This window comes from Apteryx mantelli, chromosome 32, assembly GCF_036417845.1.
Source record: "Apteryx mantelli isolate bAptMan1 chromosome 32, bAptMan1.hap1, whole genome shotgun sequence".
NCBI classification, from domain to species: domain Eukaryota; kingdom Metazoa; phylum Chordata; class Aves; order Apterygiformes; family Apterygidae; genus Apteryx; species Apteryx mantelli.
The window spans coordinates 409,104-428,279 of NC_090009.1; the positions used below are offsets into that span (position 1 = coordinate 409,104).

The 19,176-nt window shown below is 52.5% G+C and overlaps 2 protein-coding genes and 1 pseudogene across 2 annotated transcripts; 2 read left to right on the forward strand and 1 right to left on the reverse strand.

Moving 5' to 3' along the window:
- Positions 1-1,755: 1,755 nt before the first annotated feature.
- On the forward strand, positions 1,756-7,087 carry LOC106482056 (E3 ubiquitin-protein ligase TRIM39-like). The gene is made up of 7 exons (XM_067313781.1): positions 1,756-2,405; positions 3,002-3,094; positions 3,880-4,110; positions 4,408-4,430; positions 4,787-4,902; positions 5,526-5,555; positions 6,066-7,087. Exons 1-7 carry the CDS (start codon positions 1,881-1,883, stop codon positions 6,659-6,661), a joined length of 1,614 nt encoding a protein of 537 aa, XP_067169882.1. The 5' UTR covers positions 1,756-1,880; the 3' UTR covers positions 6,662-7,087.
- An 802-nt stretch (positions 7,088-7,889) lies between these two features.
- On the forward strand, positions 7,890-12,909 carry LOC106498870 (E3 ubiquitin-protein ligase TRIM39-like). Its single transcript, XM_067313626.1, has 5 exons — positions 7,890-7,946; positions 9,501-9,713; positions 10,719-10,741; positions 11,214-11,329; positions 12,389-12,909. Exons 1-5 carry the CDS (start codon positions 7,890-7,892, stop codon positions 12,907-12,909), a joined length of 930 nt encoding a protein of 309 aa, XP_067169727.1.
- Positions 12,910-13,380: 471 nt separating this feature from the next.
- LOC136994753 (E3 ubiquitin-protein ligase TRIM7-like) lies at positions 13,381-17,857 on the reverse strand (annotated as a pseudogene).
- Positions 17,858-19,176: the final 1,319 nt, after the last annotated feature.

Sequence of the window (19,176 nt, forward strand, 5' to 3'; positions counted from 1 at the left end):
CAAGCTCAGCGTGAGTCACCCCAGGCCAGACTTTCACAACATCCCGCTTTAGCCCAGGTCTCTGCTCAGCCGTGACGAGCTGGGCGCGCACCCGGATGCGGCCATGTCCCCTTCGGAGAGCCCAGCGCGCCAGGTGCTTCCACCGTCTCCGAGTTTTCTCAGGCCGGGGGAGGCAGAGGATGGACCCATAGCGCTAAGGAAGCGAGAGACGGTGATTTCCTCAAAAGCAATAGCAGAGGCAGAAACCGTGGCAGATGTTGCACCGCAGCTTCATGTGACCGGGCAGAGCCAAGCGCTACAGGCTCAGGCCGGTCTCAGGGCCAAAGAGCAATATTTGCTCCCGTTTTATTGAACGAGGGTAGGTGCAACCGAGTTTCCTAAATCTCCGATTTCTTCTGCTCTCATTGCCTCCCAATCCGTCCCTTGCAGCAGCAGACAAGAGCCGAGAGGTGGCAAATCACGTCAGCCTTTAAGCAGCTGCAGTGGTTCCGGGACAAACAGGAGCTCCTGCTGCGGTTGGAGGCCACGGAGAAGCAGGTCGCGCAGACCCAGACCAAGAGCAACCGGAGATCTCCCACCTGGGCCACTTCATCCAGGAGCTGCAAGGAGCTGAGATAAACCCGCTGCCGGAGAATAAATCCCTGCAGGTGAGAGCAAGGAGCCGTGCAGGAGATTTGGGCAATGGAGCTTGCAATGCTCTGAACATGCTGTTGAACTGGTCTGGGGTTTTTTTCCCCCATCCTTCTCTCCATTCTCTGCTTTGACAATTTGAGCAGTTCACATGGATGCACGTTTCCTCCCTGTGCTTTGCAGGCTGCCGAGATCTTGGAAAAGGCCATATTATGTGTTTTATGGCAGCTGGGGAGAGGGAAAAGCCTCCTCGTTCCTCTCCAAACTCCCTGGATGGGAAGATGATCTCAAACACCTAATAAACCTGCATTTTCTGCACTGTCAAAAACAGCAGGACAAATATAGAACACAAAAAACAGGGGCTGAAAACAGCTCTGGATCCTGGTTCCCAGAGCGGTTCTCGCTGTCAGGGCCCTGAGGGCACTAATAGGCTTTAATTGCCCTGACCAGCCTCAACAAGGACCTTCATCCACCCCCCTGCTCATGGCCTGGGCGCAGCTTAAATGGGCAATTACACAGCTAACAGGGCATCATGAATGGCCTGGAGAGGGTGGAGAGCTTTGATGTTTGGCTCTGTCTTCTCTATGACCCCATGAGGTTGCAGACAGCGATTTGATCCCTCTTCTCTCCAGGCTGGGCAAAACCTGCACCCTCAAGTTCTCCCCATCCACCCTGGGCTCCAGCCCCCACCAGCTTGGTGGCATCTACTGGGCTCACTCCACCCTGTCCCAGTCTGTGCTGTACTGGGGAACCCCAAACTGGAGCCAGTGTCTGGAAAGTGCCCCAGAAGTGCTGACAGAGGGGAAAGATCCCTCCCGTCTCCCTACACTGTGGCTAAAGCAGCCCCATGCACAGCTGGTATCTTCAGTGCAAGGGTCTACTGCTGACTCATGGACAACTCGTAGGACCCCAAAGTGCTTTTCTGCCACCCTGACATTATGTTGCAGGAGGTTTTCCCACCTCCCAGGGCTCTTTGCATTTGCTGGCTTTGAATTTCACGAGGTTTCTGCTCCCACCCCATTTCTCCAGCCTCTTGCGGTGCCTCCGAATAGCAGCCCTGCCCTCCATCCTCCTATCTGCTGAAGGACATCTGTCTCAAAGCCACCAAAACCGAGAAGGGTGGGAGGGCAGCTGCACGCTGGGAGGAAGCATCACGCACGCTCGCCCCGTTCTTGCCGCTCTCCAAGCCACACTCGCTGTTTCGTGGCGCGAAGGGGTGGAGTCCGTTCCCCCGCTTTGCAAGGGGAAAAATGTCCATGCCAAGAAGCGGAACGCCTCCCCCTCGCCTCTGTCCTCTTGCCTCCCGCAAAGCGAAACTCCTCCGATCCTCCCTCGGAGACAGGCTGGCGAGAGCCATGGCTGCGCGGAGCCCTGCCGAAAACCTGCACAGCGAAGCCTCCTGCTCCATCTGCCTGGGCTTCTTCCAGGACCCCGTCTCCATCCACTGCGGCCACAACTTCTGCCGCTCCTGCATCACCTGCTGCTGGGAAGGGCTGGAGACGAATTTCTCCTGCCCTCAGTGCAGGCAGACAGCTCAGCAGAAGAGTTTCCGACCCAGCAGGGAGCTGGCGAACATCGCCGAGATCGCCAGGCAGCTGAGCCCGCGGGCAACCGGAGGGGCAACAGGCTGGGAGACCTTGTGCACGAAGCACCGGGAGGCTCTGAAGCTCTTCTGCAAAGAGGACCAAAGGGCCATCTGCGTGGTGTGCGACCGCTCGCAGGCGCACCGCTCTCACGCGGTGGTTCCCATTGAGGAAGCCGCCCAGGAATACAAGGTAGGGGCTCGTGCTTTTCCACCTGGTTAAAAAAAGCCCTTTTCCAGGGGCAAAGCACAGCATTTGGGGCACATCTGCTTCCCGCACGCCCCCGGGGTGTGGCTGTAAACGGGGATCTTTGGGCGCCGCTCACCCACGTGCTTCCTGTTTGCGTTTTATAAACAAGGACATTTGTTTTTTCACAAGGTGGATTTTTCCCCCTTTAACTTAGTGATCTTTGCCAACATCCTGGAAGAAAGAAAGAAAAAAAATCATTAGCCTTTTTCTAAACTCCTTTGTTGACTTGATCATAGCAAAATATTGACAAAGATAAATATTCAAAATACATGAAAGCACCTAAGAATTCCTAATCTATTTTGGCACGATTAAATCAGTTACTGAAGGTAATTTTGCTTATTTGTTCCTCCATTTCTTTAGTTTTAGTTCCGGATAGCACACACAAGCACACCGCAATGCTGCAGGGAGCAAGGCGGCACAAACTCCTTGCTGCAGGGCATCATCGATGCTGGAAGTTTGTTTGGGTTCAGAGAGTCATTTTAATTGGAGGAAAAGGGTTTTTCTCAGCCTTTTGAAGACCATCTTTTCTTTTGGCTCAGGAAGAAATCCAGGCCCGTCTGCAGGTGCTGAAGGAGGAGAGAGAAAAATTCCTGGAAAGCAGAAAATCCAGAGAGAGGAAGAGCTCGTATTTGGTAGGTGCCCTTCAACAGGGAGCCTGGAGGAAGGTGTTTGCCCCTCTCCACCCACCCCACACTGAGGACATACTGCTGGTGTATTTTGAGGTCAGATCTGGTGTATTTGGTTGTTCTCAACCCTTGCCTTGCTGCAGGGGGGAGCAGACACCGTTAAACCCTTGAAGAAGGGGCAAGTTGGGAGCAAGGAGCCTACGGGCAGGGGAACCAAACCATCCTATCTTATCTCCCAGCCCTCCTTGCTGGCAGTGGGAGCAGCAGGACAGGAGCTGGCTCAGCTCCCTTCCCTTTGCAAAGCAGTTTGCAATTTGTGCTGGGTCCTGGCCAACCTTGTCCTTATCTGCCAGGGTTTCAAGGCAGCTGGAGCCTGCAATCCCTGTGTTGGGGAGATAACAACCTGTAGGTAGTCCCAAGCCTGATAGAGAGAGGTGGGTTTGTTTTTTCCCCCTAAACTCTGTATACCTCCCTCCAGTTTGGATTCTCTCTTCTGGTTTTGTTTTGAGGTTGCACCTCCTAAATAGCTCCTGGTATTACCTGAATCTCCAGCAAGGTGGTTTTTGTCTTGTTTGGGGTAAATTGACCCTCACATCCCCAAGCGTGCCATCACAGGGGAGCAAACGTCTCTGAGGACATGCCACCTTGACTGATGACCTTGAAGTAGTCATCTGTTTTCTCTTGGGTGTGGTGGGAGGGGTTTTGAAGACTGCCATGGCATTTCTTCTGCCGCACAGGGAAGTCCCCTGTTGCTCTTCCATCCCTTTGGTCTCCACCTCTGATCCTGGCAGGAGAAAACCAAAGATGAGGGGAAGAAGATAGTGTGTGAATTTGAGCATTTGCACCAGTTTTTGAAGGACCAAGAGCGCCTCCTTCTGACCCAACTGGCAGACCTGGACAGGGCCATCCTGAAAGTCCAGGAGGAAGCAACCGCAAAGATCACAGAGGAGATGTGCCACCTCGACACCCTGATCTGGGAGATGGAGGGGAAATTCCAGCAGCCAGCAAGCAAATTCCTGCAGGTGAGAGCCCAGAGCATCCAGGCTGGTGGGAGAAGTAGGAATAGAGCAAAGGATGAGACCTGGGAGTCTAAATTCAGCCCCTCCAGAGCATGCGTAAATGCATCAATTGGCAAATCCTACTCCTGGTGGCTGCATGCAAATTCCTTGGTCTGTTCTTGCATTGCTGCAAACATCATGCCACAGGCAGGGTCTTCCTTTGCTATTGCATTGCCATAAAAATACATAAACTTTGTAACAATAATGTTTAGCATTCTTCTTCCCTAACTGTCTCTCCTCTCCCTCTCTCTCCCCCTCTAGGACATCCGAAGTCTCTTGAGTAGGTACTTGGCTCCTTCTCGCTTTCCCCATACTCTGGGATGCTTGGAGAGCTTTGGATGCCACATGGGTGAATCCTGAGGTTGGGTTTCCAAGGCGGATTCGTGCAGACAACAGCTTGGCCTCCTGTGACTGCAGCACAGCACTTTGGGTTCAAAACCACCCATTCAGCCACTGCTTGGAGGGACCTGAGGGCAAAGAAATGCAAAAAGAGGGCAGGGGGAGAGGGCTCACGTTTGCTCCCAAATAAATTTAGCTTGATGGTTCAACCCCCTCCATCCCATAGCTTCTCCTGGATGACTTAATGAGGATAAACTGCTGAGTGATCATATATATTACACAGGTTTTGCTCTCTCTGCAGCTGTGAGAAGATGAAGTTCAACCCTCCGGTGGAGATTTCCCCCAAGCTGGAAAGGCAGCTTGAGGAATTTGTTCAGAAAAACGTCCTTGTTAGATACACACTGAGGAAATGCCAAGGTACTGAGCAGGGTTAAGAGAGAGCACATTGCTTTGCATGCCCAATGTCTAGGAGAAACCAGGTTCTCATGTGCCTGCTGCTGATGCAAAATTCACCTAGGAACTGTTGCAAATAAATGCAGCTGAAACTTGTAATCAGAGAAAAACAGTTTTTCCCAGGGCAAAACAAATTGGTTGGGAAGCAGAGATGAGCCAGGTTCCCTCCTCCTTATCCTGCTTGTCCCATGCGAAAAGTAAATTGAAATGGAGCAGCTTATGCAGTTGGCTGCTCCCACTACTTCCAAAGTGGTGGAAAAAATTAAGCTCCATGTGGGTATAGAGCCAGGGATTGATGCTATAACACATGGGACAAATCACTCGCAGGGGCTCTTTGGCTTGAGATGAGTTTAGCTGAGCCAGGAGGTTCCCCTCACCTGACTCGTGGAGTTGCGTAGCTGTCACAGGGTCAGTACCTGCACCAGAGCAAGTCATCCTAGGCTCTTTGCAGCCCACCAAGATCTTACACCCTTGATATTTCCCCTCCCGAGTCTCTCTTCAGCTCTTTTGCCTCCCCAATAAAGCTGAGCCATAGCAAGTTTGCCTGACATATAAACCTGATGCAGTGAAATCTCTCTCCTCTTTAGATAGCCTGATGTTCAAATTGCAAGAGCCAAGTAAGTCAACCGTGGCTGGCAGGGGATGGGGGTGGGAGAGATTGAATTCATGGCTTTTGGAAGAGACCCCTTGGAAAAAACAAAGCAGTCCCCCAGGGAGAGAAAGGGAAAGGATGGGGAGGGTGACCATGCTCTGATGCTGTGATGTTCCTGGTACATCCAGGAGCTGAGATATGGTCCTGCAAACCCAAATGCTCCCTCTGGGGCCATCAAAAGCGAAGACCTGAGAAGCACACTGGTGCATTTGTGCATACCCTTCCCTCCCTTTGAATTTCCAGCCATCCCCTTCCCATGGGGTTTGCCCTCTCCCTCTTCCTCCTAAGGGCATCTCTGTTGGAGGTCCCCAAGACCAAACCCAGGCCTGCCCATACATCCCCATGAAGCATCCAGAGCTGGTAGAGGCAGGAGAGCAGGGACTGTCCCAGCTGCCAGGAGCAGGAGAAACTTCTTGAGCATCTCCCAGGGCTGTGCCCTACCTCTGATACTCCAGTTCTGTCTCTTGTCCTTCAGCCAACGTGACCCTGGATCCAGCCACAGCTCACCCCAATCTCTACCTCTCCGAGGACCAGAAAGAAGCCAGGGGCCGCCTCGTGCAGCAGGACCTTCCAGACAACCCAGAGAGATTTGACTTCGAGCCTTGCGTGCTGGGCTGCGAGGGCTTCACTTCAGGGAGGCATTTCTGGGAGGTGGAGGTGGGACAGGGGGGTGTCTGGGCCCTGGGGGTGGCCCGGGAGTCGGTGAAGAGAAAGGGACAGATCAGCCTGACGCCCAAGGAAGGGGTCTGGGCGCTGGAGGCATACCACTCCCTTACATCCCCCCGTGCCAACCTGCGCCTCAACCCACTTCCCAGGAGGATACGGGTCTCCCTGGACTACGAAGCAGGACGGGTGGCATTTTTCAGCACAGACGACGAGTCGCCCATCTTGGTTTACACCAGAGCCTCATTCAATGGCCAGAGGGTTGTCCCCTGGTTCAAGATGGGAATAGGGGCACGTTTGCAAGAAGTCACCCAACACCCACCTTCAGAGGACCAGTCCATGGCCGGGCAGCTGATGTCCCCTCTGGATTGGGTGGGGTTCAGGTCCCCCCTCAGGATCTGTCCTTGAGGTGCCCATCAACCGGAGCTCAAGACGACAGCTGGGATGACAACTCGCATGCGATGCCAGCTATTCACCATGGTTACCTGGCGCATCGCAGTGAACGCGGCGAGCGGGCACTGCGGGGGACTTGCTGTTCAGCTCCCACGTCCCTCTCCACTCCGAGCTGGTGGGGTGGCACCTCAAGGAGGATGGGGGAGACTTCTTATTTATTTTACCTTTAATGAACTGAATCTTTGTGATGAGTCTATAGCTCTTTCCAGCATGCTCTGCTCCTTTCCGACATCAGTTGCGAGGCAGGTCCCAAGTCTGTTCTGCAAAAGGAGGTGGCCTTTCACTGTAAATAGCAAAGCTTGATTTGGTTTGGAGAGCTGGTCTCCATCTCTGACTGTATTTCTGATATTTATTTTAAATAAAAACCCATTTCTATTTTGCGCTCTCTGTCTCCGTGGAGGTATTATTCTGGATTTCTTCAGCTTTGGGTCAGCAACATTAAGAAAAGCTGCACACAGAGTGGGCACACCTCACTTGCCTTTTCACCTTCTCATGGTTGGCATCTCCAGTCATTGGAGCTGCCCTTGCAGGCAGCAAAAGAAAACAAACTCATCTAGAATGTGATTTTCCACACTGTTATACATATCCACCTTGCCTGGATGAGTCCCCCAAAAAGCCTATTTCTCCCTGTTGACCACCCAGGATGGATGGGACAGGATGAACTGTACCCTAGACACCAGTGACTAAGCTGATTAGATATTCCTAGACTGAGAAAGAAGCTGGGGTGACTAGGTGAAACAGAAGTGCTGGCCTTTGTCGGCTGACTCACCTAAACGGATTCCCTGAAAAACTGCTTATTTTCTTCTGAGAAAACCCAAAAGAGGAAGAGGCAGCACTGAAATAAGTATGAGTTATCAATTATAGAACTGAGAAGGGGAACCAAAAGAGAGTAGGAGGGAGCGGAGGAAGTCAAGCTCAGAATAGCAGAAAGAGATATACGCAGGCACCCCGTGACGAAGCCCTATTTCAGCATCCCCACCGAAAGCATGAGTAGGATGGATCCCGGGACCATCCCATGCAGGAACAATTTCTGTTGAGCCTGCATCAGAGAGGGGAAATAGGAGCAAAAACAGACAATGCTCCTATAAGTTGTGCCCAGATCCTGAAACCAAATCCACAGCCCACTTGGGAGCAGGGAAAAGTAGAGAGGAATATGAAATGACAGACCATCAGAGCACGAAGGATGGCGGAAAACCTCTGCATGAGCCAAGGGCAGGCTCTTGATCTGCTCCACAAGGATGTTTGTGGGTGTCTGTACATCCCTAAAGCACAGTGGCCACAAGAAATACAAGATACAAAACAGTGAGTCCCAGTAAAATTCAGCGCTTTTCTTGGAGGTAGGCAGAGAGACTGATGTTTTTCTGAATCTTCCAGGGCCGTAGGTTCTCTCCAATGTTTTTGATCTCCATCCAGTTGCCTCCCAGCTCCAACCCTCCCCTCTCTCTTCCCTGGTGTCACATAGAAATCTGCAATGCAGATGTCTCCACCCAAGCTGGTTTTCTAGGCTCTATAATCAACAGGGAGAAGCAGACGCTTTTTGGGTGCGACTCACTCGTTTGCCCAACCATCTGCTTTAATATGAAAAGCGTCGTGCCCTAGGCTCTGCCAACAGTATGGGGTAGCTCTCCACCGAATAGCAAAGCAGCCTAGCTCAGGCGGAGGTGGCACATTCGCTTGCTTGCAGCCACCTCCTGCATCTGGCAGGAAATATTGCAGCTGCCCCATCCCAACCTACTCACCCCAGGACACACTTCCCAGCTGGCTAGCTGCAAGGTGTTTGCTTCCAGGTCTGCTGTTCCTGGAGTGACCTGGTCCCTTGCGGTTGTCCCCAATGGGAATGATTCACCTGAGTTTGCTGGAAGTGAGACTCCCATCTCCAAGCCTGGTCAAACAACTGCAGCTGGTAGTTATCTCAGTTGATAACCCTTCAGCTGAGTCACAGTCTCTAAAACTCCCAATTGCTGCCATGCAAAAAACCCCAAACATATATATACATATGTATTTTTCCGGTACTTACAAGTTTCTGGTTGCACTTCTCCCCTCCCTGTTCATTTATTCTCTTCCCATGCAAAGCCTCCTTGTTGCCTGAAAGTCTTTTCCCTCTAGCCCTTTCCTGGGAGGGCTGGATGGTTTTGCTAGTTTCTGCTCCTAAAAAGGAGAGTGACAGAAGCAGCAAGGTGACAGACAGCCCTCGAGAACTCCTCGGGATAATCAGCCAGAAGATTGACGAGGAAGAAACCTGACGCTCCCAGCACATCTGGCCAAGGGTGTCACCGCCTCTTGCCCAGGAGATATGGCACAAAGAGCTGACTTGCAGGCTCAAAGCATCCATGCTGCAGTTTTGGCCAGCACTGGGAAGGGACAGGAGGAACAAGATCTAACCCCATATCAGAGAGGGGAAAATGCAACAGGGTTTTGTTTGCTTAGGAAGAAATTGAGACATAAAGTTTTCTGAAGGAAAAGAAAGGTCTCCAAGAAAGGATAGCTACCCTGGAGTGCAGAAAGCTGAAGGATCTGGTAGGTGTCAGCTTGCAGGGGTATCAAAGCTTTCTACCTAAGTTCAAGCAAGTGTGCTTGCAGCTTTTATCCGGAGACAATTTTTTTCCTCCCAAATGTACCTTGCTCTTGTGCATCAGGGTTTTTTTTTTTTTTTTTTTTTTCCTTAGACTTCTTCAGGAATTCAAGAGGAGTTGGTAGAGATTCAGGTTCACCAGTGATCTCCTCCTGTGGGAAATGCCTTTCCATGAATTCATAACGGTATTTCCCATCCCACTGCTCCTTTTCCTCTTCAAAGGGAAGAATAGAAGCTGAGCACTGGCAGACTGTGCTTGGTCTTCAGGCACTCTGCAGGTTCCTGGAAGGACACAAGCTCTTCTTGCTCTCGCAGCTGGAAGACCTGAAAAATGAGCTCGAGAAGAGGCAGACAAAAACTACCACCAAACTCCAAGAGGAGATTTCCCATCTGGACACCCTAACACAAGAGCTGGAAGAGAAGAATCAGCAATCAGTAAGTGAATTTTTCCAGGTGAGTTTATAACCTTTCAAGGGAAAAATCCTGGGGAAAATGCTCACATGAAAGAGCTCAGTGTTTAGTTAGTTGTGCTTTCCTAGTCCGAGTTTGCACATGTTCCCTTTAATGCTGAAAGCCCTAAGAAGAAAAGCAGGTGGGATCTGCTGCCTTCCTTCTCCACCACTGTCTCCCCCACCTATATCATTGCTGAGCTGATTTGCCACCGTCGTGGCAGGGGGTCACAGATCTGCAATCACAAATGCTGCTGGGCTTGGGACTTCCATCAGCCTGGGATGAGCACATTGGTCCTAGGACAGGCTGGGAGAGGGTGCCTGATCCATCCCACAGTACCTGAGCAAGGCAGCTCCAAATCCAGGGCATCAGTCCACAGGGATGAGGCAGGTCCAGGGACAAGCCAGGAAGCCAACCCACAGGTTGGGGTCCAGGTCAGCAAGGTCCACAACCAGGCACAGCCACATCTAGGGCCAAGCTGTAGAGCAGCACACCTCTGATGTAGCTGGGGAAGGGGGTAAGGACCCAATGCTGAGCTTAAATAGAGCCTCGGGGCCATGGGCAGGGTGTGGGCGGGGGTCCCAGGTGAGGATGCTCAGAGATATCAACACCTCTTAGCACCTTCAGGGCCTATAACAGTCTGCAGCTGCCTAATGGGACTCTAGAGCAGAGCCAGACTCTTCTCCAAGGTGTCCAGTGAAAGACAAAGAGCAGCAAGAAAAATCTCTGCTAGATATTAGGGAAAAAAAATTCTTGCTTGTGAGAGTGGTGCATCCCAGAGATGTGGGGTTTCTCTATCCCTGCCCCTGTTCAGGACTCACCTGGACATGGCCCTAAGCAGCCTGATCTATCTGGCCTTCCTCTGAGCAGAGGGTTGGAGCAGTGCCCCAAGAGGTCCATCCCCAGCTAAACCGTTCTGTGTGATTTAAGGAGAAAATGGCTCACGCTGTGGCCTGAGCTTCCTTTCCTCTTTCTCTCTTCTTTCCCTAGGACGTGAAAAGCACTGTCAGCAGGTACGTGGCACCTCTGAGAGACTATTCCATGAGCCGTCCACAAAACGATGGTCGGAAAATTCATCGGGAGGAGAAAATTCATCAATGGCTGCTGAATACGCCTCTGCTTCAGGGAAATCGCTAGAGTCTGGGAGGGTATTTTGGGGAGCATCACTACATGCTCACCTGCGTTCTTCCCAGGGGAACCTATCTTGACCGCTCCTGGGGATGGAGGGATCGATGGAGCTTTGGTTTCTGAGCTGACCTCCACATGGCAAAGGCTGGCTTTAATTTCATCGCAACGTCTTGGCTCTATCCCACTCCTCCCAGACAGGGTCTAATTGGTGTCTCCATCCTAATCTCACCTCCTTGCCAACCCTAATGCAATGACAGTGATTAAAAAAATGTTCTAGCTCCTTTCCGGTGGCATCAGACCTCCTGAAATGATAAAATAGTCTATGATCATCGTTTTGAAAAGTGTGTTTCTTTCCAGGTGTGGGAAAGTGACTTTCCAGCTGCCACGGGAGGCTTCTCCAGAGTCGGAAAAGAGAGTCTGTCCTTTCCCATGGAGGAATGGTGCTCTAAAGGAAACTCTGAAGAAGTTGCAAGGTACTGAGAAGGGCTTTCGGAGGCAAAAAAAAAAAATAAACTAGTCTTATCTTTGGGACAGCTGGAAGAGCTGACCCGGCCTTAACTCATTCTGAACTCACTTTGAGAGCAGAAATATGGCAGAAAGCGATGCTGAGGTGGAAGAGAGAATGAGCAAATGGCTTCTCCTGGTCAGAAGAAGTGATAATTTGAGAACCCCATTATGTAACGCTTCATTTACCACTCTCTTAATTATACATGTTTTGCAATAGTTCCTGAAAAACGTTCATGGATGAAGGATGGTCTGGGAAAGTGCTTTCTGGTTCTGTCTCCCTCCGGCCTCGCCTTCCCCAAAATTGGCTTCTGTCGAGCGTGAGAACGTAAGAGCTGCTGTACCTGTTCGACCAAAGGTGCATCTAGCCCAATAGGCTGCGTCCAAGAGTGGCCAAAAACAGATGCTTAAGGAAGGATCTCCAAACAGGGCAACCCAACAAGTTTTTTGAGCCCTGCAGCTGGGAACCTCAGCCTAAATCCTAGAGGAAGCCTGTCCCAGGGCAGAGCCTTATTACCTAACCGCTTACATAAGCCAGCCTTAAAACAAATGCGGCGAGTGGACTGACCTAATTCCTTGCCCTGTCTTGGGATTTTAGCTGCCTTTTAAACCATGTGGTTAAGCAAACCGGTCTGGTCTTGTTCTGCGGTTGATTCTTGCTGGAAGAGGCAAACTGCTCGATGCTTTGCTGCTTTTACATCCCACATCCTACCTGGCTGTCTGTCATTCTTCTCCCCTCGATATTTCTTTTTGGCCCAATGTATAAAGTATCCCCAAGTCTACGGAAAGGTCTGCATAAGACCATTCTCATTGCTGTGCACCTTTCCTTCTTGTTTTTTTGGGGTTAAGAATAGTCTTTCTGCTCTGTGCATAGCATCTGGCACATGAGAGGGTCCTTCCAGTCCCTTTCTCCTTCTGCTCTGGGACCTTTCTGCCCCTTTGACAGCATCCCAGGTCCTGCAGACCCCATCCAGCAGCAGGACAGCCCCAACCAAGCGCAGCTGACCCTTCTGTCCTTCTCCCAGCAGCCAGCGTGACCCTGGACCCAGCCACGGCTCACCCCGACCTCGTGCTCTCAGAGGACCGCAAAAGCGTGAGGCGCGGGAACGGACGGCAGGACCTTCCCAACAACCCGGAGAGATTCTCCTACTGGCCTTTCGTGCTGGGCTGCGAGGGCTTTGCGGCCGGCAGGCACTGCTGGGAGGTGGAGGTGGGCGACGAGGGGGACTGGGCCGTGGGGGTGGCCCGCGAGTCCCTAAATCGGAAGGGGCAGGTCAGCCTCTGCCCCAAAGGGGGGATCTGGGCGGTGGAGAAGTGGGGCGGCCAAATCCGGGCGCTCACCAGCCGCAAGGTGACGCCGCTGGCCCCGCGCTGGATCCCCCGGCGGGTCGGCATCCACCTGGACTACGCCCGAGGGATGGTGGCATTTTTCGACGCCGAGGAAGGGGGTCTTGTGTTCCTTTTTTCCCGCGCCTCGTTCACGGGGGAGAGGGTCCGCCCATGGCTGTGGGTGGTGGGGGCCAGGTCCCAGCTCAGGATGCATCCATGAGACACGGAGAGGGGCATCCCCCTTTCTGCAGCCTCCGGGGACAACCGCGTGGCCACAGCACTCTTCCCACCACCCCCAGGACCATGGGTGCACTGGGAGCATAAGAAACAGGCTTTTGCTTTGCCCACCGGGGCCTTTGGCTTTTGCATTTCCTTCTTCCCGATGACACTGGAAGAGTCACAAGCAGGGAGGAGAACTGAGCCCAAGAGGAACACGGTGAAGGGAAGGGAAGAGCTCTGGAGAAGAGACCCCAGGGCATGGAAAAGATCATGAACAGTAATAAAAACACAGAATTTTCTCCTCTCCATCCTTCTCTCTGGCTGGTGTGGGAACCAGATGTGGGCAGACCCTGCCCCTCCGAGGATTAGATGTTCCTCCCTTCCTGCATTTATTCACAGAGCCGCAGTTTGCTACGCACCAAATAACCAGACACAGAACAACGTTACAGCATGAAAAATCTTTATACCCTGTTGAAATCTGAGGTCAGCAGAACCAGTCAGACTGGTGCAAGACCTTGTGGTGCAGAAGTGGCTCTATTGGGCACCCACCACTGTCCCAAACCAGCAATTACAGACCCACAAATGTGCTTAACACGCTAGGGAATCACAGAGAATGGGAAGAGAGGCCAGAAAGGCCACGTAGGAATTTGGCAGACAGGAGTCCTCCAAAAAGTGCTGGGAATAGTGATGCTGAGGACAAAGAAAACCTGTGTTTGGGGGAGAACAGAGCTTTCTCTCCTCACATCTCAGGGGCACAAGGTGATCTGGGACCCCTCGCTCCAGACCAGGAACCAGGGGTGAATAGTCTCCCCTTTGAATGAGGCCGCCGGGAAAGTGAAGATCAGGGCCCTCCTATCAGCATCAAAAAATGACACTCGACCCCTTTCATAGTCCAGGGAGACCCGGACCCTCCTGGGGACCTGGCTCTGGGACAGAGCTGTGCGCTCAAGGGAGGTGAGAGCCCAGAACTGGCCCTTGCAGAGACCCATGGACCACAGCTCGATTTCGGCGCTCTCGCTGGTCTCGTCCCTCCTCTTCACGGACTCCCTGGCCACCCCTACGGCCCAGGAGCCTTTCGGTTCCACCTCCACCTCCCAGCAGCGTGTCCCCGAGGCAATTCCCTCGCAGCCCAGCACGCAGGGGTCGGTGCCAAATCCCTCAGCAGCTGGGTCCTGCGGGGCATCTTCCCATCTCACGCTCCTCCCATCCTCGGACACGGCGAGCTGGGGATGAGCCGTGGCTGGATCTAGGGTCACCTTCACTGCAAGAAGCGGAGAGCAGAGCGTCAAAGGGACAACAAAGTCTTCCATCACCCTGCTCTGCCGGCCACATCCCAGGGCACTGAATCTCTGCCAGCTGTCCCACAGCTCCATCCACTCCATCCCCCGGGATGCTCTCCCCCTTTCCTGGGGCTGCTCCACTCCCAGCAGCTGGATGGGGAAAGCAGGACCCCAGCAAGCATCAGAAGGGCATCAGGTTCAGACATGTCCCGGGGCAGAAGGGAAAGGGGCAGGAGAAGAGAGAGAGAACAAACCCCATGGCAGGAGGAGGAGACACCAGCATCAGGTGTGGGGAGACTCCTTTTTTTTTGCCTAGGGGCCAAAACATGCGTTTCCTTCCCTGAATGTACCAGGGCGAGGGACAGAGCGTAGGTCCTCACCCAGCAGCCTTCCCTTTCCCCTTCCCGCTCCCTTCAGTTCCAGGAGAGGGACTTACTCTTTTCAGGCAGCTCAAACATCAGGATGTCTAAAAAGAGGAGAAAAGGGACATGAGAGATGTGATATAACACAAGCAATGCAGGTATCACCAGAGGCACGGACAGAGGTTTTCCTGCCACTCTGAGATTGCACCTTGTGCGAAGCATCTGCAGGGAGACGGAAGAGCATTGCGTGATTCAAGGAGACCGAAAGGAAGCAGGGAGGGGGCAAGGATTAGGCCTTGTGCCATTTTCCCAAAGCCCACGGTTACAAAATCATTTTTAAGAGCAGGTTGTCCCCAGAGCTGGGTTAATTTTCAGCAAGATCAGGTTTCCGAACCGCAACAGAAAGGCGTCACGTGAGGAACTGAGCATGGGGATATGCTCTGAAGTGTCAGGTCTGCAAGAAGAGAGTCTACACATGTAAGGAAATGCCAAATGTACTGCAGCATGTATCTACGCCAGGGTGCAGATACAGCTGGTGGGATTTAGTGTTGCATCTACTTGCAAGCAGTTGGGTGACTCTGCAAAGGGAGCTGCACTGGATTACAGCTCTAAGAACAGCTCCTTTGCCCTGAAAAAGTCCATCATGACCCAATTCCAATAAACTTATGCTCCCACAGATATTACTCCTCCACCCCAGCCCATGCTCAATACCTTGGAAGTTCCTCAGAGTCTCCTTGAGAGCAATACTTTTGTCCCTGAAGTGACCGATTTTCTTTTCCAGCTCTGGAAGAATCAGTGGGGGCTGCTGGAAATTTTCCTTCTCATACCTAGAGAGGGAGGGAGGAAAGAGATGAGGATCCACCTGCTCAGAGGGAAGCCAAGAAATCTTTCTAGCACATGCCTAGCTGTTATGTTAGGAGCTGACACTGGCTTTAATAAGCATATTGTACACTCAGAGATGGGTAGAAATGTTTGGTTTAGGTCATTAAAAATTAGCACTTGGCCATCTCTAACCAGTAATGGTCTAGGAGCAAGGGTCCCCAGCAAACCAGAGAGGAAGGGTTTCTCCTACAGATCCCAGAGTTGCAAGCTAGGTTTGTCTTCATCGACTGCATTTCTGAACATTTGGCCTCTGCTTGGTAAAGGCTCTCCTGCACCTGGGCAGCCCTGCTGACCACAAGGTCCAAACCCCCTCCCCAGCCTGGGGTCAGGGGGAGAAGCTGAGGAAGTCCCATACCTGCTCAAGGTGCTTCTGATGTCCTGGAAAGGAGAGAAGAAAACTCAGTGAACGGGGATCTTGACAGCAAACCATCTACTGCAACCCCAAAAGCATGGATGTGGCTTTGGAGCAGAGCACAGCCTGGGTTTGGCTGCATCGTGGAGTAATACCCAGAGCCAAAACATAGCCAGCAGACAGAGCGATAGCCAAGCTATTTCTCCATTCCTGACCTCCTCACCTGCAAAAACACACTTGCTGGTTGCTGGCACTTCTCCTCCATCTCCTGGATCAAGGTGTCCAGACACGAGATCTCCTTAGTGAGGTTGGTGATGTTTTCTTCCTGCATTTTCTCAACGTCTCTATCCAGTTGCCCCAGCTGGGTCAGCAAATGACGCACCTGGTCCTCCAGGAAGAGACGCAACCGTTCAAATTCGGACAAAATTTTCTGCCGCTCGGCTTCGATCTTCTCCTGTTAGCAGGTGACACAGGAAGGGAAGAGCAGGATGAGGAAGGACATAGCAAAGTCCTGCATGTGCACATACCTGCACACCTAGAAATAGTCAGTGCCTGGAGTGTCCTAAAATGCCCCAAAATTCTTACAAGACTCCAGGCTCTGCCTGCTATTTTTCGCCCCACCATCCAGCAAAAAGTCAATGCAGCGTTTGGTTTGGTACCTCAAAAGGGACCCACCTACTGCAGAGCAGTACGTGCACCCACACAGCATCTCATCTCAAGCCAAATGGTGACACCCAGCCCCCCCGTCCTTCATGAAAAGCAGACACCTACCAAATATTCCCAGTTCCTCCTCATTTCAGCCTCTCGAAATGCCAGGAGTTTGTCTCTGTCTTCCTTCAGGGCTTGCAGCTGGGCCTGGATCTGTCCCTGAGGAAAGAAAAAGGACTCCCTGTCTTCAGAGGCAGGGGACAGCCTATCTCCCATCACTACCTGGATCTTCCTGGGCTCAAGGTTTGGGACAGGAGACGCACCAGGTACCTTGACATTCCCCCCCCCCCATACAAAACAGCTGGTGAGGGGAATTGCACTGTGGGCAGCTCCACAGCTTCTCCTTGGAGTTCTCCCGTGGTCCAGAAGGATACTGAGCTTAAGAGTTTGGAGCTCTTTAAACAGCAATAAATGCCACAAAGCGGACAAAGCTTTCTGCATCCCTCATTGGATCCTTTCTTCCACTGATTTGACTGACTTGAGTGGAAAAAATCCCTTTTTTTTAAACCAGGCTAGTTTTCTGCTGGCTGTGAGAGTGCAGGAGGATCTGCAGATGGTCCAGTGAGCCCCAGAGCTGGACTCAGGCCTGAGTTTTGCAGTTCAGAGCAGGGGGAGGAAAACCTCACCATTTCAGCCACAGAGTATCTTTAGATCAGGCACTAAACCAGGCCTGCCTAAGCTGAGAACCGAGACAGCGGAAACACCGGCGTGCTCTCTACTCTGTCATTTTGAAACGGGCCACTTCGCTCTGAAGAGCGGGGGGCAAATAGCCGGAGGGGGGACAATGCTTCTGCCCCTGGTAGCGGAGATGTCAAATCATGCTGACATCTTGGAGGCAGGACGTTGCCCGATGGTAACGTGGCAATGAGGGAACCACCACGTCCCAGTTGGGATCCTCATGCACGTACCCACGGAAAGATCTCCCTTACCTTGTATTCCTCGACAGCCTCCGGCACGGGAAGCATGGTGTGAGCCCGGTGAGCCCGGGACTCCCTGCAGACCACGCAGATGAGGGCTTCATCTTCTTTGCAGAAGATCTTCAGAGGCTCTCGGTGCCTCGGGCATCCTTCTTCCTCCACCGCTTCCCCTCTGGCCGCCTGCAGGCTCAACCGCTTGGCGATTTCGAGCACTCGTGCCAGCTCCCGGTTGGGCCGGAAGTTTCTCTCCGGTGCCGTCTCCCGGCATCGCGGGCAGGAGAAGTTGGCGGTGGACCACTCCCAGCAGCGGGTGATGCAGGCGCGGCAGAAGTTGTGGCCGCAGTGGATGGAGACGGGGTCTCGGAAATACTCCAGGCAGATGGAGCAGGAGGCTTCGCTGGGCAGCGTGGCGGCGGGGCTCTGCGCAGCCATAGGGTCCCCCGCGCGAGCCGAAACGCCAGCTGGCCGCTTTCATTTTCCCCTGACGTTGAGCGAGGAAAAGGCGTTTCCTTTCCTGCCACCCCCAGCGCTCGGTGGGGGCAGAGCCAGTGCTGAGCCCGGGCTCAGAAGGGGGAGCAAGTCACAGATGTCCAAAACCCACCTGACTGCATGCACCAAAGAGGTCCCCTCCTTCCCAAAAAAAGGTGGTACCCACCACTTGATGAAGAGGAAGGCAGGGGAGATGTAGCCCTGCCAAGCCTGCGGGTGACACCAGGGGATGACCTGGGGAGCAAGCCAGGCATAGGAGCAAAGATGACGATCTGGGGAAGGAGACTTGGAAGAAAAGAGGCAGGGCATCCATAGAAAAAGCGCAGAAGGGAATTGCATATCGCAGGGAATCAGGCTCCTGATCTCCTTTCTCTCGCAGAGAGACGGTGAAGGTATTTTTTCACCCGACTCTTCCAAAAAGCAACCTCCAGCTCCCCCTTGAGACCATCCTTGCTAACAGTCCCCACCATTTACATGCAAATTTAAAGCTAGCTTGGAGATGTTTTTAACCCGGCTCATTCCCCAACCCCATTTACTGCCTATATAGCTATACTAGAAAACTTTAATTGGAGAAGAAGAAAGAAGAAGAGAAAAAAAAAAATAAAACCCACACCTTTAGGAAAGTCTTTGTAAGGCAATCCTCAAGCAAATATGGTGTCAGACAGGGGGGAAGAGAAGGGAACAAACACAGATTAGGGCTAAGACCCCAGGGCCGAGCTTAAATAGAGCCCAAGGCCACGGGCAGGGTGTGGGTGGAGGTCTCAGGTGCAGCTGCTCAGGGCAATTTGATGCCTATTAATGGCCTCAGGGCCCCAACAAGATCACCTGATATTGCTGGAGAACCTAATGAGCTCCTTTTGACCCACCAAGCTCCTAGGACTTGTGGCACAGAAAGAGGAAGAAGAGCATGAGGAAGAGCAACATCCTAAATGCAAGAGTCAAAATTGTCCTTTGGGGTATCCTGGTTGTTCTGCGCATCTCCTGTGGCTTATTCCCTGTTGCAGCAACCCTGAACTCTGGATTACCCCAAAAGCTGCCACCATGAAGCCCTGCCTCAAGTTTCAGTCTGAGCATTTGCATGTCGGGAGCTTCACACCGGAAAGTGGTGACGCCTGAAAGAGCTCGCGAGCAAATAACCGCTGCTGCGTTACCTGCTGGCGCGCTCCGAAAATGTGTCATTTGCTGCTCAGCCTGGGCCGAATGCAAATCGTCTCTGTTTGCTTTAGCACGTAAAAAGTGCTTTGGGCAGCATTGCAGAGAGCGATTCCATCCCCCCAC

Bases quoted from the DNA above. Each gene is read 5' to 3' on its own strand.
- LOC106482056 (XM_067313781.1), top strand. From the start codon at position 1,881: ATGTCCATGCCAAGAAGCGGAACGCCTCCCCCTCGCCTCTGTCCTCTT. The intron at 4,111-4,407 runs GTGAGAGCCCAG...CTCCCCCTCTAG, and splicing joins CAGCAAGCAAATTCCTGCAG to GACATCCGAAGTCTCTTGAG. The intron at 5,556-6,065 runs GTAAGTCAACCG...CTTGTCCTTCAG, and splicing joins GTTCAAATTGCAAGAGCCAA to CCAACGTGACCCTGGATCCA.
- LOC106498870 (XM_067313626.1), top strand. From the start codon at position 7,890: ATGGCGGAAAACCTCTGCATGAGCCAAGGGCAGGCTCTTGATCTGCTC. The intron at 7,947-9,500 runs GTTTGTGGGTGT...TCCTCTTCAAAG, and splicing joins TTGATCTGCTCCACAAGGAT to GGAAGAATAGAAGCTGAGCA. The intron at 11,330-12,388 runs GTACTGAGAAGG...TTCTCCCAGCAG, and splicing joins AACTCTGAAGAAGTTGCAAG to CCAGCGTGACCCTGGACCCA.